The 18,707-nt window shown below is 39.4% G+C and overlaps 1 protein-coding gene across 3 annotated transcripts in view; it reads right to left on the reverse strand.

Moving 5' to 3' along the window:
- UROS (uroporphyrinogen III synthase) overlaps positions 1 to 18,707 on the reverse strand; it is a 153,598-nt gene that overhangs the window by 115,650 nt on the left and 19,241 nt on the right. For 2 of the 3 annotated variants that reach the window (XM_078769867.1, XM_078769865.1), the window contains exons 3-5: positions 8,512 to 8,599; positions 7,637 to 7,732; positions 7,166 to 7,262 (exon numbers count right to left, since the gene is read on the reverse strand). In XM_078769867.1, coding sequence (XP_078625993.1) covers positions 7,166 to 7,262; positions 7,637 to 7,732; positions 8,512 to 8,599 — 281 coding nt within the window. The remainder of the gene's footprint in view (positions 1 to 7,165; positions 7,263 to 7,636; positions 7,733 to 8,511; positions 8,600 to 18,707) is intronic. The other variant, XM_078769866.1, reaches the window with a different exon arrangement.

The following is an 18,707-nucleotide window of genomic DNA, read 5'->3' on the forward strand; positions in this document are numbered from 1 at the left end:
TTTTTGGACATCTTGAAAAAGAAATATGAGTTTTTGGACATCTTGAAAAAGAAAGATGAGATTTTTGACATCTTGGAAAAGAAAGATGACTTTTTGAACACCTTGAAAAAGAAAGATGAGTTTTTGGACATCTTGAAAAAGAAAGATGAGTTTTTGAACATCTTGAAAAAGAAATATGAGTTTTTGGACATCTTGAAAAAGAAAGATGAGTTTTTGGACATCTTGAAAAAGAAAGATGAGTTTTTGGACATCTTGAAAAAGAAAGATGAGTTTTTGGACATCTTGAAAAAGAAAGATGAGTTTTTGAACATCTTGAAAAAGAAAGATGAGTTTTTGGACATCTTGAAAAAGAAAGATGAGTTTTTGGACATCTTGAAAAAGAAAGATGAGTTTTTGGACATCTTGAAAAAGAAATATGAGTTTTTGGACATCTTGAAAAAGAAATATGAGTTTTTGGACATCTTGAAAAAGAAATATGAGTTTTTGGACATCTTGAAAAAGAAATATGAGTTTTTGGACATCTTGAAAAAGAAAGATGAGTTTTTGGACATCTTGAAAAAGAAAGATGAGTTTTTGGACATCTTGAAAAAGAAAGATGAGTTTTTGGACATCTTGAAAAAGAAATATGAGTTTTTGGACATCTTGAAAAAGAAATATGAGATTTTGGGACATATTGAAAAAGAAATATGAATTTTTGGGACATATTGAAAAAGAAATATGAGATTTTGGGACATATTGAAAAAGAAATATGGGATTTTGGGACATATTGAAAAAGAAATATGAGTTTTTGGGACATATTGAAAAAGAAATATGAGATTTTGGGACATATTGAAAAAGAAATATGAGATTTTGGGACATATTGAAAAAGAAATATGAGATTTTGGGACATATTGAAAAAGAAATATGAGATTTTGGGACATATTGAAAAAGAAATATGAGATTTTGGGACATATTGAAAAAGAAATATGAGTTTTTGGGAAAGGTTGAAAAGCTTGAAAAAGAAAGATGGGTTTTTGGACATCTTGAAAAAGAAATATGAGTTTTTGGACATCTTGAAAAAGAAAGATGAGTTTTTGGACATCTTGAAAAAGAAAGATGAGTTTTTGGACATCTTGAAAAAGAAATATGAGTTTTTGGACATCTTGAAAAAGAAATATGAGATTTTGGGACGTATTGAAAAAGAAATATGAGTTTTTGGGACATATTGAAAAAGAAATATGAGATTTTCGGACATATTGAAAAAGAAATATGAGATTTTGGGACATATTGAAAAAAAAATATGAGTTTTTGGGACATAATGAAAAAGAAATATGAGATTTTGGGACATATTGAAAAAGAAATATGAGATTTTGGGACATATTGAAAAAGAAATATGAGTTTTTGGGACATATTGAAAAAGAAATATGAGTTTTTGGGACATAATGAAAAAGAAATATGAGATTTTGGGACATATTGAAAAAGAAATATGAGATTTTGGGACATATTGAAAAAGAAATATGAGTTTTTGGGACATATTGAAAAAGAAATATGAGATTTTGGGACATATTGAAAAAGAAATTTGAGATTTTGGGACATATTGAAAAAGAAATATGAGTTTTTGGACATCTTGAAAAAGAAATATGAGATTTTGGGACATATTGAAAAAGAAATATGAGATTTTGGACATCTTGAAAAAGAAATATGAGATTTTGGGACATATTGAAAAAGAAATGAGTTTTTGGGACATATTGAAAAAGAAATATGAGTTTTTGGACATCTTGAAAAAGAAATATGAGATTTTGGGACATATTGAAAAAGAAATATGTGATTTTGGGACATATTGAAAAAGAAATTTGAGATTTTGGGACATATTGAAAAAGAAATATGAGTTTTTGGACATCTTGAAAAAGAAATATGAGATTTTGGGACATATTGAAAAAGAAATATGAGTTTTTGGGACATATTGAAAAAGAAATATGAGATTTTGGGACATATTGAAAAAGAAATATGAGATTTTGGGACATATTGAAAAAGAAATATGAGATTTTGGGACATATTGAAAAAGAAATATGAGATTTTGGGACATCTTGAAAAAGAAATGAGATTTTGGGACATATTGAAAAAGAAATGAGATTTTGGACATCTTGAAAAAGAAATATGAGATTTTGGACATCTTGAAAAAGAAATATGAGATTTTGGGACATATTGAAAAAGAAATATGAGATTTTGGGACATATTGAAAAAGAAATATGAGATTTTGGGACATCTTGAAAAAGAAACGGCATCCTCCGTCGTGCGAAGTCCTTCCTCGGCACACCTGAGCTCCTCACCACATACAAGGCTTTCATCCGCAGCTCAATGGAATACTGTTCTCCCCTATGGGCCGGTGCTCCTGCCTCACACCTAGCTCGGCTTCACGCTGTTGAAACCAAAGCTTTCAGAATTATTGGAATCTCCCGCGATGAAGCTATCTCTGAGGGCCTTTCACTCACTCACCGCAGGCAGGTAGGTGGTCTTTCTGTCTTCTACCGACTCCTCTCCGGCCTTCCACCCCCAGCTCTCTCTGTGCTCTGTCCCCCAAATATTCCTACAGGTCGCACAAGATCTGCCAGCAACCCTCTGATGGTTAAACTGCCGAAATCTCGGCTCTCTGCTCACCTTCACTCTTTCATTCCTCTTTTCTCCCGCCTCTGGAACAAACTCCCTCACTCCCTTCAATCCCACTCCTCCCTCCAGGTCTTTAAAACAGCTGTTCACCACCATCTCTTATCTTCCCCCATCCAAAACCTTGATCTTTTCTACCCCCGCTAATTCACCCCAGATCCACCTTGTTTGAAATTCCAACTTCTTTCCTGGAAGTCCTGGCAGTGTCCATATGTTTTATACCTCTCCCACCGCCCCCTTCCCATGCCCCCCCCCCCCCCAAAGCCCTCGCCCTCTCTCAGATCTCTCGATGTCTCCATGTCTCTCGGTCCCTGCTCTCAAATGTTGTGTTTGTGTCCTTCCCCCTCTCTCCCCATCTTGTCTACCGCTCCCGATGTTATATGTTTTATGTGTCGGTTTGTCTTTCTGTGTGATAAATGTTCGCTCTTTCACGAGCCTCGATCTTGTATACAAAAAAAAAAAAAAAAAAAAAAAAAAAAAAGAGATTTTGTGACATATTGAAAAAGAAATGAGATTTTGGATATCTTGAAAAAGAAATATGAGATTTTGCACATCTTGAAAAAGAAATATGAGATTTTGGGACATATTGAAAAAGAAATATGAGATTTTGGGACATATTGAAAAAGAAATATGAGATTTTGGGACATCTTGAAAAAGAAATGAGATTTTGGGACATATTGAAAAAGAAATGAGATTTTGGACATCTTGAAAAAGAAATATGAGATTTTGGGACATATTGAAAAAGAAATGAGATTTTGGACATCTTGAAAAAGAAATATGAGATTTTGGGACATATTGAAAAAGAAATATGAGATTTTGGGACATCTTGAAAAAGAAATGAGATTTTGGGACATATTGAAAAAGAAATGAGATTTTGGACATCTTGAAAAAGAAATATGAGATTTTGGGACATCTTGAAAAAGAAATGAGATTTTGGGACATATTGAAAAAGAAATGAGATTTTGGACATCTTGAAAAAGAAATATGAGATTTTGGGACATATTGAAAAAGAAATGAGATTTTGGACATCTTGAAAAAGAACGATGAGTTTTTGGACATCTTGAAAAAGAAAGATGAGTTTTTGGGAAAGTTTGAAAAGCTTGAAAAAGAAAGATGGGTTTTTGGGAAAGGTTGAAAAGCTTGAAAAAGAAAGATGACGTTTTTGGACATCTTGAAAAAGAAAGATGAGTTTTTGGGAAAGGTTGAAAAGCTTGAAAAAGAAAGATGAGTTTTTGGACATCTTGAAAAAGAAAGATGAGTTTTTGGGAAAGGTTGAAAAGCTTGAAAAAGAAAGATGAGTTTTTGGGAAAGGTTGAAAAGCTTGAAAAAGAAAGATGAGTTTTTGGACATCTTGAAAAAGAAAGATGAGTTTTTGGGAAAGGTTGAAAAGCTTGAAAAAGAAAGATGAGTTTTTGGGAAAGGTTGAAAAGCTTGAAAAAGAAAGATGAGTTTTTGGACATCTTGAAAAAGAAAGATGAGTTTTTGGGAAAGGTTGAAAAGCTTGAAAAAGAAAGATGAGTTTTTGGACATCTTGAAAAAGAAAGATGAGTTTTTGGGAAAGGTTGAAAAGCTTGAAAAAGAAAGATGAGTTTTTGGACATCTTGAAAAAGAAAGATGAGTTTTTGGGAAAGGTTGAAAAGCTTGAAAAAGAAAGATGAGTTTTTGGACATCTTGAAAAAGAAATATGAGTTTTTGGGAAAGGTTGAAAAGCTTGAAAAAGAAAGATGAGTTTTTGGACATCTTGAAAAAGAAAGATGAGTTTTTGGGAAAGGTTGAAAAGCTTGAAAAAGAAAGATGAGTTTTTGAAAAGCTTGAAAAAGAAAGATGAGTTTTTGGGAAAGGTTGAAAAGCTTGAAAAAGAAAGATGAGTTTTTGGGAAAGGTTGAAAAGCTTGAAAAAGAAAGATGAGTTTTTGGACATCTTGAAAAAGAAAGATGAGTTTTTGGGAAAGGTTGAAAAGCTTGAAAAAGAAAGATGAGTTTTTGGGAAAGGTTGAAAAGCTTGAAAAAGAAAGATGAGTTTTTGGACATCTTGAAAAAGAAAGATGAGTTTTTGGGAAAGGTTGAAAAGCTTGAAAAAGAAAGATGAGTTTTTGGACATCTTGAAAAAGAAAGATAAGTTTTTGGGAAAGGTTGAAAAGCTTGAAAAAGAAAGATGAGTTTTTGGACATCTTGAAAAAGAAAGATGAGTTTTTGGGAAAGGTTGAAAAGCTTGAAAAAGAAAGATGAGTTTTTGGACATCTTGAAAAAGAAATATGAGTTTTTGGGAAAGGTTGAAAAGCTTGAAAAAGAAAGATGAGTTTTTGGACATCTTGAAAAAGAAAGATGAGTTTTTGGGAAAGGTTGAAAAGCTTGAAAAAGAAAGATGAGTTTTTGGACATCTTGAAAAAGAAAGATGAGTTTTTGGGAAAGGTTGAAAAGCTTGAAAAAGAAAGATGAGTTTTTGGGAAAGGTTGAAAAGCTTGAAAAAGAAAGATGAGTTTTTGGACATCTTGAAAAAGAAAGATGAGTTTTTGGGAAAGGTTGAAAAGCTTGAAAAAGAAAGATGAGTTTTTGGACATCTTGAAAAAGAAATATGAGTTTTTGGGAAAGGTTGAAAAGCTTGAAAAAGAAAGATGAGTTTTTGGGAAAGGTTGAAAAGCTTGAAAAAGAAAGATGAGTTTTTGGACATCTTGAAAAAGAAAGATGAGTTTTTGGGAAAGGTTGAAAAGCTTGAAAAAGAAAGATGAGTTTTTGGACATCTTGAAAAAGAAAGATGAGTTTTTGGGAAAGGTTGAAAAGCTTGAAAAAGAAAGATGAGTTTTTGGACATCTTGAAAAAGAAATATGAGTTTTTGGGAAAGGTTGAAAAGCTTGAAAAAGAAAGATGAGTTTTTGGACATCTTGAAAAAGAAAGATGAGTTTTTGGGAAAGGTTGAAAAGCTTGAAAAAGAAAGATGAGTTTTTGGACATCTTGAAAAAGAAAGATGAGTTTTTGGGAAAGGTTGAAAAGCTTGAAAAAGAAAGATGAGTTTTTGGGAAAGGTTGAAAAGCTTGAAAAAGAAAGATGAGTTTTTGGACATCTTGAAAAAGAAAGATGAGTTTTTGGGAAAGGTTGAAAAGCTTGAAAAAGAAAGATGAGTTTTTGGACATCTTGAAAAAGAAAGATGAGTTTTTGGGAAAGGTTGAAAAGCTTGAAAAAGAAAGATGAGTTTTTGGACATCTTGAAAAAGAAAGATGAGTTTTTGGGAAAGGTTGAAAAGCTTGAAAAAGAAAGATGAGTTTTTGGACATCTTGAAAAAGAAATATGAGTTTTTGGGAAAGGTTGAAAAGCTTGAAAAAGAAAGATGAGTTTTTGGACATCTTGAAAAAGAAAGATGAGTTTTTGGGAAAGGTTGAAAAGCTTGAAAAAGAAAGATGAGTTTTTGTACATCTTGAAAAAGAAATATGAGTTTTTGGGAAAGGTTGAAAAGCTTGAAAAAGAAAGATGAGTTTTTGGGAAAGGTTGAAAAGCTTGAAAAAGAAAGATGAGTTTTTGGACATCTTGAAAAAGAAAGATGAGTTTTTGGGAAAGGTTGAAAAGCTTGAAAAAGAAAGATGAGTTTTTGGACATCTTGAAAAAGAAATATGAGTTTTTGGGAAAGGTTGAAAAGCTTGAAAAAGAAAGATGAGTTTTTGGGAAAGGTTGAAAAGCTTGAAAAAGAAAGATGAGTTTTTGGACATCTTGAAAAAGAAAGATGAGTTTTTGGGAAAGGTTGAAAAGCTTGAAAAAGAAAGATGAGTTTTTGGACATCTTGAAAAAGAAATATGAGTTTTTGGGAAAGGTTGAAAAGCTTGAAAAAGAAAGATGAGTTTTTGGGAAAGGTTGAAAAGCTTGAAAAAGAAAGATGAGTTTTTGGACATCTTGAAAAAGAAATATGAGTTTTTGGGAAAGGTTGAAAAGCTTGAAAAAGAAAGATGAGTTTTTGGGAAAGGTTGAAAAGCTTGAAAAAGAAAGATGAGTTTTTGGGAAAGGTTGAAAAGCTTGTAAAAGAAAGATGGGTTTTTGGGAAAGGTTGAAAAGCTTGAAAAAGAAAGATGAGTTTTTGGACATCTTGAAAAAGAAATATGAGTTTTTGGGAAAGGTTGAAAAGCTTGAAAAAGAAAGATGAGTTTTTGGGAAAGGTTGAAAAGCTTGAAAAAGAAAGATGAGTTTTTGGACATCTTGAAAAAGAAATATGAGTTTTTGGGAAAGGTTGAAAAGCTTGAAAAAGAAAGATGAGTTTTTGGGAAAGGTTGAAAAGCTTGAAAAAGAAAGATGAGTTTTTGGGAAAGGTTGAAAAGCTTGTAAAAGAAAGATGGGTTTTTGGGAAAGGTTGAAAAGCTTGTAAAAGAAAGATGGGTTTTTGGGACAGCGTCAGAATTTTCCTTCTTTTAATCCAAACAACTGAATTTTAATCCAAAACACGTCCTTTTTTGCTTACCAGGTGATTACGTTTTGAGTTAGGAAGTATAAGCTGGGTTTGGTGGGAAAATAAAACACTGCTCGAAGAGAAATAGCCTTACCATTTGCGACAGGGTGTTTCTGTAAGCTCTGTTTGACTGCCTGCACCGCACGGGGACTTGTAAACACGATGGATGCAAATTTATCTGGAGTATAAACCTGTGGAATAAGGTGGAAATAGTTATGGGCATTGGAGTGAAGGAGTAAGTATATACAATGCTTAAAGAAACACAATTATGTAAGAATACAATTATGTAATATCTAAAGGGTAAAGAGTTATCGATTCATGCACCATGCTCCATGCAGAGCGCCGATACCACCGAAGCACGGAAGGTGGACAGTGAGAAGCAATTAAAGATGGCTGAATAATCGAAAAATTATGATGTATGAACATGGGGAAAAAAATTAAAATTAAACATAGAGATGGGGAAAATAGGATGTAAAGTTGAAAGAAAGAGAACAGGGAAATTGTTGAAGAGGGATTAAACAGGAGTAATGAGAAGAGAGGTGTGGAGGTATCCAAACAAATTTACATTCATCATCACCTTTGTCCTCAGTGATTCAAGGTTGATGAAGCTGAATTCCAATGCTGGTACTACTGTGGCCTCCATTCCCACAGTACTAAACTCCTAAGAATACAGAGAAAGGAGTCATCTATTTATTGCATATGCAAATATGACTGCATTTTAAAGAAATGCCTCCCCTATTCTCAGTCCGAACATGGCGGTCCAAAACCCTTTTGTATGTACAATAGATAGATAGCACCAAAGTTGATCTGTTGAGTGCACTGTACTGCATCAGAACTGCCACTCATCCGACAAGTTTTGACATAATCCGTCCACAACCTTTTGAGACATCATATTACACATCGTTTTTGGCCCCATCTCTCAATTTATCACTTTAAAAAGTAAAAAGAAATTCTCGTATTCAGATCTGGATTCGGATCTTCACCAAAATCGAATCAATTTGGCCTTGTCACGCACCCGAACTGTCCACTAAGTTTTGTCCGAATCCGTCCATAACGTTTTGAGATATCGTGCCATATATCGTTTTTAGCCCGATCACTCAATGGCGAAGAATCACTTAAAACTTCTTGGATCCAGATTCAGAACTGGATCTTCACCAAAATCTAATCACTTCTTCCTTGTCACACACCCAATCTATCCACCAAGTTTTGTCCGAATTCATCCATAACATTTTGAGATATCCTGCTCGCAGACAGATAAACAAACAGACAGGGGTGAAAACATAACCTCCCTCCACCTTTGGTGGTGAAGGTAATGAGCGGTTAAAAAAAAACCGGCATTAAATATAATGACTGCCCAACATTAAATCAACTTTTCACAAAGTAATTTGCAAGTGGCCTGTGCACACAATTTGACGTCACTTCGGAAAATGCTCAACCTACACTCAGATATGGATCAGGCCTGTTGTCTGTCTCCCTCGCCTCCTTCAGCAGAAGAACCCGTGTAGTAGCGGCGGATCGCTCGTGTTGTCTTATGCAGGAACGTGATGAGGAAACATTGGAACAAGGATGACAAAGGCAGTTAGAGGGAGTGTGAGAAAGTCAGCATACCAATAGAGTGGGAATGGGTGCAGGTGTGGCACTCGGCGTTAACCCAGTGTGATGAAAGCTGAGAAAGTGAAGGGCAGTGAGTGTTAAGGAGGCAGAAAGAGTAACTGGGAGAGAAAGGATTGCGAGTGCAATGATTGATATAATTGATATCAAAACAATATAACGAGTTGGAATTATGACGAGGTTTATCCAACTACATGCGTTTAAATTGAAATGCACAAGAACATGATTGAAAGAAAGTTAATATAGAAGGGAAGGCAGGGCCTGGAGCTGGAAAGTCATTTGTTTCAAAATATAAAACAATCATAATAACTCGACTGAAGTCGATGGAGCCCCATCGCAAATCCACCATGCTTCCTTCCCACCTAAAGCAAAGTTGAAAAATGGCAAAAGGTTCCACCAGGTCAACTCTTGAGTTAACCATTTTTCCCCTTTGACCGTTGTGTGACCCTAATTCCCCACTCCTGGGGCCTGAACCTGGGCTCAAATCAAAACGATCGTTACATATTTCATGCGACCCCCAATGTTAATTGCATCCACAGTTTTTTTTTTTTTTTTCATGTTTCAAAATGTGGCAGTAATTGCATTTTTTTGGTATTTGATCTTATAATAACGACAGGGCACCAGAGGGCAGGCCCAAAATGTTTCTGCTCTCACACCTTCGTGCCACGTGGTGATCATAATGAGGTACCAGGTTTGGTGAATTTCTGTGCGTGACGGACGGATGGACAGAGACCGAGCCGATTACAATACCCCAGTTTTTGTTTTTTTTAACGGGATAATACGCTGTTGAAACCAAAGCTTTCAGAATCATTGGAATCTCCCGCGATGAAGCTAACTCCGAGGACCTTTCACTCACTCACCGCAGGCAGGTTGGTGGTCTTTCTGTCTTCTACCGACTCCTCTCCGGCCTTGCTCCCCCAGCTATCTCTGTGCTCTGTCCCCCAAATATTCCTACAGGTCGCACAAGATCTGCCTGCAACCCTCTTATGGTGAAATTGCCAAAATCAAGATTCTCTATTCACCTTCACTCCTTCATTACTCTTTTCTCCCACCTCTGGAACAAACTCCCTCACTCTCTTCAATCCCATTCCTCCCTCTAGGTCTTTAAAACAGCTGTTCACCACCATCTCTTATCTTCCCCCATCCAAAACCTTGATCTTTTCTACCCCCTGTTAATTCACCCCAAATCCACTTTTCTGAAATACCGACTTCTTTCCTGGAAGTCCTAGCTGTGTCCATGTGTTTTTTTTTAACCTCTCCCACCCCCAACCCCATTCCCACACCTTCTCCCCCCAAGCCCTCTCCCTCCCACAGATCTCCCGATGTCCCTGCTCTCAAATGTTGTACTTGTGTGCTTTCCCCTCTCTCCCCATCTCGTCTCCCGCTCCCTTTATTTTGTCTTATGTGTCCGTTTGTTTTTTTGTCATTAATGTTAGCTCTTACACGAGCCTCAATCTTGTATACAAAAAAAATACAATAATAATGATAATAATAATAATAATAATAATAATAATAATAATAACAATAAGGGCTGGCAGGATGTCCTGGAGGCATGCACACTCGCCTCAAAGTTGCCCATCCTGGGTTCGAATCCCAGCTACAAACTGTCATCCCGGTGTTTCACAGGCAGGGTGATTCATCAATGTGTGTGCAGTCTCTTGAATGGATGTAAAATTGGGCATCCCGTCTACCGACATAAGTTGGTGGACGTTAAAGATCCCCACGGAGTCTTTGGAAAAGAGTGGGCAAGCTCTTGCCGGCACCCTGAACAAATTCTGAGACGCAGTGAAAAAAGTGAATTGTCGTCATTGAAATGCGACGAAGATTAAATTACATCTCGTTGTGCCGTGTTGCGGTGAAGCACGCAACGACGTTAAGCGAAATGTGTTTTTAATTAGTTAATGACGTAACAGCGAAACGACGTTAAAAGGGGCAACGTGAATCGAGGATTCCCTGTATGGTACATCAGAATCAGAATAATAATAATTAAAGCAAAGAGCAAAAGATTTTCCCCCAAAAGCGATAAGTAGAAAAAGTAGCTCGTTGTGTAAAAGACAATGTTCAAACGGAATTTTTTAAATTTTAAGTAATCTATATATTAATAGGCTAAGAGACAGGCGGCTTTGTCAATGCTTCTTCTCCTACTGGCAATGGCGTGCGTGCGTTTCTTCAACTGCAAACCCATCCTTGCGTGTTCATCCTTTGCAGTAGGTATCACGACTTTTGTAACCTTCATTTAAGGGGTGTTTCCAGCAAAAACATGCATCCCACACCTTACAGACAACCATTTTGCTTCCGTGCAGACGAGATTATACGATAAACATTTCGTGGATATACTTTATCTTCACGCTCAATGGTGTTTGACCATATGTTTCAGAGTTTAACCCACACACCTGTGGAACTGCAGGTCCCAAGTTTGAATCTGTCTGGCGTCCATTTTATCTTACTATAATTCACCAAATGTCCATCCGTCCGTTCGAAGGCACAGCAAAAACAGCTCAACCGATCGCAACAATATTTTGGGTGGGTATTCCTAGGACCCCTGCCCCTGGGAGTAAAATAGGCTATATTGTTTTTCCAATTTTTCCAAGTTTTCAAATTTTCCAGTTTTTCCAAACACTATGGAATAATATTTACCGATATGAACAGTGATGTGGCTTTTGTTGAAATTCTACAAAAACTGTTTATTCTACGTACCAGGAGAGAGTAGATCGACTCCTGACGAACTATTCCTATACAAACGTGCGGCTCCGAAGTAAAATGGCAGCGTGTGCAAAGCGACTGAGAAACAGGTGTAGCGGCCACTTCCGGGTTACAGATTCGGCACGCACTCTTCACACATAAAAGTGCGACTGAGAAAGACGTGTAGCGGCCGCTTCCGTTTTGCAGAATTCAATATTTTTTCAAAATGGGTGCCATGTACTGTTTAGATTTTGACGATTTGCGTGTGATATGATTCAACGGATGTTTATATAAATCGTTTAAAAGAAAAAAAAGCCTTCAATTTCTGATATTTTTCCTTTTCATTGGGGCTTCCTAATTGAAGTCCCGCCCGTAGGGCGGGTACCGTTGCTAGTTGTGTTAATATCCATTGTGTTAACAACCCGAGGAAGCGAGATTGGCATCATCTCAAAGCAGGAGTGAGTTGTTCTTGAACCGCAGCACTGCGGTGAATTTGTAGTCTTAGTTGTTACAATACCTCCACTTCACTTTACCTTCAGTTATGTCAAGAATATCGCACAACCGTGATATCATGGGTTTCCGCTAGTTTTTATTGATGAACTTGAGGTCTGACTGGTGCTGCATCTTACAGCATGCCGTCCAACAACAACAACAACATGCATTTTAAGGCCATTTTCCCTGCTAGAGCAGGGGTTAGCCTTGTGGTCCCCATGACAATCTTCTCCATTTTGCCCTATTTTCTGCATCTCTCCTTGTTAACCCCCTTGCCCGCATTTCTTCTTCCACCATCTTTAGCCAAGTCTTTCTCGGTCTTCCCCCGTCCTCTACTTCCTTCAACATTCATTTCCATCACTCTTCTCAACCAGTCACTTTCTTCCTTCCTCAACACATGACCAAACCATGTCAACCTGTTCCTCTTCACAGCATCAATCACAGGCTCTATTCCCATCATCTTTCGCAATTCATCATTTGTCTTCCTCTCTCTCAACGATACTCCGCACATCCACCGAACCATTCGCATTTCCACCCTTTCCAGCCTTCGTTGCTGCTCTACGTTCATTACCCATGTCTCGCTCCCATAAATCATAACACTTCTCACACATGCAGCATACACCTTTCCCTTCAGCTACAACGACACTCCCCTGCTCATCAGCACGCCACTCAGTTCCCGAAACTTCTTCCATGCACATTTCACTCCAGCAAACGTTGCCGAGTCTGATCCAACTTCTCAATTCAGCATGTCTCTGAGGTAGCAAAGTGTTTTCACACCTTCCAGCTTCATGCCGTCTCCAAGATCCAACTCAACATTTCCTCCATCTGCAGCTCCCTCTGTGCACACCTTGCATTTGAATGTAGCTGCCACACTGGTTAATGATCCTCTCAGACCACTGCATTTTTGATGAACCCACTCAGCGCACATTGTACATTGAATGGAATTCACTCCGACACCCTTCCTGCACACAGCTCATGGCCACTTCCCAGTTCTTTCCACCTCACCACATGCTTTACCACTTGCCATCACCTTCGTCTTTCTGATATTCACCTTCAGACCTTTTGTCTCCATACATTCCTTCCACTTGTTCATCTTTTCCTTCAGTCCATCCATATTTTCCACAATCAACACCAGATCATCTGCATACAACAACTCCCACGGTAAACCCTCCTTTACGTTCTGAGCAAGCACCTCCATCACAGCTACAAATAGTAGTGGACTTAGTACCGAGCCCTGATGCACTCCCACCTTCACCTCAAACTCACCACTCTTCCCGTCCTTCGTCCTTACAGCTGTGCGTGCTCTTTTGTACATTGCCATCACTACTCTGATCAACCATTCCTCCACTCCTAACTTCCTCAATGCCCATGTCAATACTTCGCGTGGAACCCTATCGAATGCTTTCTCCAAATCAACAAACCCAAGAAACAACTTCTTCCTCTTCTCCATGTACTTCTCCTGCAACTGCCTCACAATAAAGAGCGCGTCTGTTGTTCCTCTTCCTGGCATAAATCCAAACTGCATTTCGTCGATCTTCACCTTCTTCCTTATCCTCCTCTCCAACACCCTTTCCAATACCTTCATTCCATGCTCCAATAATTTTATCGCTCGGTACAAGCCACACTCCAGAGGGTCACCTTTCCCCTTGTGTGGAGGGACAAGGGTACTCAGTTCCCAAGCCACTGGAATGCGGCCTTCTTTCACCACCAGATTGCAGATCTCTGTCATTCTCTTCACACCCCAATTTCCCGCTGCCTTCAACATATCTCCCACAACTCCCGTCGGCCCTCCCGCTTTTCTACTCTTCATTGCTTTTATCGCTTCCTCAACTTCCTTCTCAGTTATCTTCTCTGCCGGTCCTAAAACTGGGTTACTCTCTATGTTGCCATCCCATTCATTCTCTGTATTCAACAGCATTTCCATATATCTTTTCCATCTTCCTTTAATTCCATCTGGGTTCACAACGATTTGTCCCACTTCATCCTTCAAGCAACTCACCCCCATCACATCACACCTCTCTTTCGCTCTCTGCTTTGCAATCCTGAATACCACTCTCTGACCCTCTTCCGAATCCAAAGCATTCTCCGAACATTTTCCTACATGCCTCCTGCGCCTTTGCTACCTCTTTCTTTGCAGCCTTCTTGGCTGCCTTATAACTTTCATGCTCTGCTTTTTCTGCTCCCGTACCCTTCGCCTTCTGCCACTCCTTGAACTTCTTCCTCTTCTCGTCAATCCTCTTTCCAACTTCATCATCTCACCACCATGTTTCTGAGTGCCTCGGTGGTCCTTTTGTCCATCCACAATTAGGGTGGGCTTCAAAAAAGCAAAATGCAGATTTTCTCCGGGACATGGTCTATTTTTGTTCCTTTTGGTGTCAAAGGAAACCACACCAAATTTGAATGGAATCCAATAATATTTAGGGGTGCCACATCAGTGATGAATTTTCCCCCATGCAAAAATAGGAATTCCCATTTTTTGAGCTGTATATACACAAAATAAATACATAATTATATATATACATTAAATATAATATTAAAAATAAATATATAGTAAATATACATTAAATAATAAATATACATAAATACACATTATACATTATATATATACAATATATTATACATACAGTTTTGAGACTTCCTATGATCACTATCTGGGCAATTTTCATGCATGTTTTGTACAGGTTCCCGGGGTCAGGGGTACGCTTTTTTAGTGTGTAATATGTAGGCCTAACTTATTGACTGTGGCTCTTTTGTAGAGAGTGACCCTGTGGAGTAAGAATTAACATGATTTTACCCACATTCTTGCTTATTTTGCAGATATGGCATGTGCTAGTACCAGTGTTTCATTGAAAACTCGGGCTCAGGATAATGTGTATCTCATTGGGTCCACTTCTGGAGATGCCATCAAAGGTGCCAAGCTCCCGACTGTGCATCAATCTCTTGTCCTGTTTTTCCATCACCTGAAGAAGGAGAATCGCACTGCCAGGGAGAGTGCAACCCTCACCATTGAAGAGGTTGTGAAGTTCTGGGAAAAAGCTCACCTACCTACAACGACGAAGCAGCACTGCATCCATCGTTTGGAGAGGCTATATGAAGAATGGAGGAGCCTCCAAAAAGGTGCAAAGCGGGGTGGTGCGACCCAAGAGAAGAAGGAAGCATCCTTCAAGGCCTCCTTGGAGAAGACGTTTGATCTTAGGCATGCAGATTCGGAGGCCATAATCACCAACCCCGAGGACAGGAAGTTTCTTCACGATCAATTCTCAGAGAGGAAGGCTTCAATGGGATCTGTAGACACTGTGTTGGAAGCAAAAACGTTCTTGTGTGTTTGAAAGATCAGCAGCCACGAGATGATTATCGTGAACTCCTAGAACTGACTGTCATCTACATGGGAGGAATCCCACCTCGTGGAATCCGGATCATGGCTCCAGGAGCAATGCACAGAGCCAGATGGATGGCAAAAGCACTATATTCACTACAGGTGTTTATGTTTCGGTCAGAGTTCCACTTGACACTTCGAGAGGCGAGAGAACTCCGAGCCTTCAACATTTTTGTCTGCCTTGTGTATGTACAGGCTTGGTTTCGGGCTCCACAAGCTATTGAGGCTCCCCTGAATGACATTAACCTCTTCAAGAAGTTGGAAAAGTTTGAACAAATCAATCAGAAGATGGCTCAGGCAGCCTTGAAGGCACTTGGCCGCCACACGTGGTACATGAGCCCAGTACTAGTGGCATTTGCATTCTTTGACACCAGAATTGACAAAGAAAGCAAGATCAATATGATTGAAGCATTGAAAAATGACGGTGAAAACCCCTCTCCAAAGAGACCAGCTATCAAACGAGGAACCGCCCTGTCAATCGCTGGCCTCATAACAAAACACACCAAGCATTTCTTCAGCATCCTAGGGACCCCAACTGATTGGATGGATAAGGATCCTGGTTCATGGGAGCAAGAAACCAGCTTTCAGGAAGCAAAGAAAGCTGCCAGTGGCTTAGTCGTGGTGAACGACAGGGCAGAAAGGGGTGTCGCATTGATACAAGACTACAATAAGCTCCTTACAAAGGATGAAGAGCAAAAGCAAGCTCTGCTCCAAGTTGTTGCTGCTCACAGGAATATGTACCCCGATGCCAAGAAGGCAACAGTGGTGAAACAGGCCCAGAAATAGGAGTTACATTTCTCATTATATTTGGGTTTTTTAAATATTATGTGATATGGTGTCTCTTCATTTTATGAACTGAACATTTGGATTGTTATCATTGAATTTGAGTTTTCATAGCAATATAGTGCTATTTGTGCAGCTATTGTAACTTGTGTTTGCTAGAATACAAAGAAAGTGAGTGGAGGGTGGATTTTCATAAAACAAACTTCTGGTTTTGCTTTCGATCCATATATAGAAAAGTTTTGTAGACACCTTTAGTTTGAAGGCTGATGTGGCACCCCTAAATAAAATCAGATTGCTTTCATATTTGGTGTCTTTTCATTTTGGAACAAAAGGAACAACATAAAGCCATGTCCCAGTAAATATTTAAAAAAAATTATTTTGAGCACCACCCTAATCCACATACCTCACCAACGGCTCCCAACAGACTATCTTTCATTGACATCCAACCACTTTCAAGCTCAACCACATCATCCTCTACCCTACTCAGCCTCTCTCTTAATGCCTCCCTTACTGTCACCTCTTTCAACCTCCACACCTTCATTCTCGGTTGGTACTTCACCCGCCGAGCTCTCCTCGCACCTTTCACCTTTATGTCGCAGACAACCAAGTGGTGCTGTGAAACAGCCTCCTCCCCCGGGATCACCTTTGTGTCCCGGAGGTGCCCCCTATCTCGCCAATGCACTATCGGGTAGTCAACGGTTGTCGTCAACCCACCCGACGTGTATGTAACAAGCATATTATCCTCTTTCTGGAACTGAGTATTACAAATCAACAAATCAGCTCCATCAGCAAACTCCAAAATCCTTTCACCTTCTCCATTTCTCACACCATATCCGTAACCCCCATGAACTCCCTCAAAACCGTCCATACTCCTTCCCACATGTCCATTTAGGTCTCCCCCTACCACAACAACTTCCTCATCTTTCAGGTTTTCCATCAGCTTCTCTATCGCACACCAGAACTTGTCCTTCTCTTCATCGCTCTGACCAACCTGCGGAGCATATCCCGAGATGACGTTCACCAAGAGCTTTCCAATCATCATTTTCACCATCATCAACCTATCACTCACTCTATTCACACTCACCACACTGTCTACAAACTCCTCAGAAAACAGGACACCAACACCATTCACGCCCTCCAGGCACCCTTGCCACACAAACTTGTATTTCTGTCCCTGCCTACCCTTCACCATTCTCACACCACTTCCCTTCCATCTCGTCTCTTGCACACAACATATGTCCACTCTTCTTCTGACCAATGCTTCCACCACTTCTCCTGATCTGCCTGTCATTGTCCCTACATTCCATGTCCCAAACCTCAGAAACCGATCTCCACTTTGGGCTGTACCCTGCCCATATGTCGTGTGAGCATGCCGTCCGTCAGAGGAAAATGTTTAGCTCGCCGATTCAACATTTTGCAGTCGTTTTGAAAGGTGACAATGTTATTTGCTAGGTGATGTCGAGTCTCCTCGGGCAATGATGGCGTGTTTGCCATCATATTGCCTTTCCATGGCTGGTACACACGGGTAAGTGTGTGGTATAGACAGGGGGTCTCCACTCCTCTCCATCCCTCCGCTGGTCATTGGGGAATTCACCCTCTTCCGCCCATGCTGTTGGAGTCGACTGGACTCTCATCCACCAGATGTGCAGAGCCACCTGCCATTTAAACCGCATGGCTGCGGACCGTTACCCTGGTCAGGGGGGCTGACAGGTACTTCACCTTACCCACAGGTGACCTAGGGTTATGCAAGGCAGGGGCATCCATCTCCCTGAGGTATCAGAAGACACCCGCACACCCAATTTGCAAGGACAAACACCAATGATGATCAAACTGCAAGTTGCAAAACAAGGTAAGCGTAGCAGTGACCATTGCACTTACAATGCGGCAGAAATCGCCTTTTTCTTGAATTTGTGAACCATGTCGCTCATCTGTCATCCCTGAAATCTATCTGGAGCATCAAGACGCACTCGGTAATGCATAAAGTGGTGTTTTTATATTGGAGAGACTGTGTCTGCTAAGTCGGACAAAATCCTTCAAAGCAAATTTAGCACCAATTCCATGCCGTGGTATTCCAGGCATTAAAAATTTCATGCCGTGGTATTCCAGGCATTAAAAATTTCATGCCGTGGTATCCAGTCATTCAAAATTTCATGCCGTGGTATCCAGTCATTCAAAATTTCATGCCGTGGTATCCAGTCATTCAAAATTTCATGCCGTGGTATCCAGTCATTCAAAATTTCACGCCGTGGAATCCAATCATTCAAAATTTCATGCCGTGGTATCCAGTCATTCAAAATTTCATGCCGTGGTATCCAGTCATTCAAAATTTCACGCCGTGGTATCCAGTCATTCAAAATTTCACGCTGTGATATCCAGTCATTCAAAATTTTACGCAGTGGTATTCCAGGCATTCAAAATTTCATGCCGTGGTATTCCAGCATTCAAAATTTCATGCAATGGTATCCAGGCATTCAAAATTTCATGCCGTGGTATTCCAGCATTCAAAATTTCATGCCGTGGTATCCAGGCATTCAGAATTTCATGCCGTGGTAATCCAGCAATAAAATTTTCATGCCGTGGTATTCCAGGCATTAAAAATTTCACGCCGTGGTATTCCAGCATTCAAAATTTCACGCTGTGGTATTCCAGGCATTCAAAATTTCATGCCGTGGTTTCCAGGCATTCAAAATTT

This window comes from Myxine glutinosa, chromosome 1 (genome assembly GCF_964187855.1).
Source record: "Myxine glutinosa chromosome 1, kmMyxGlut1.1, whole genome shotgun sequence".
Classification (NCBI taxonomy): Eukaryota; Metazoa; Chordata; class Myxini; order Myxiniformes; family Myxinidae; genus Myxine; species Myxine glutinosa.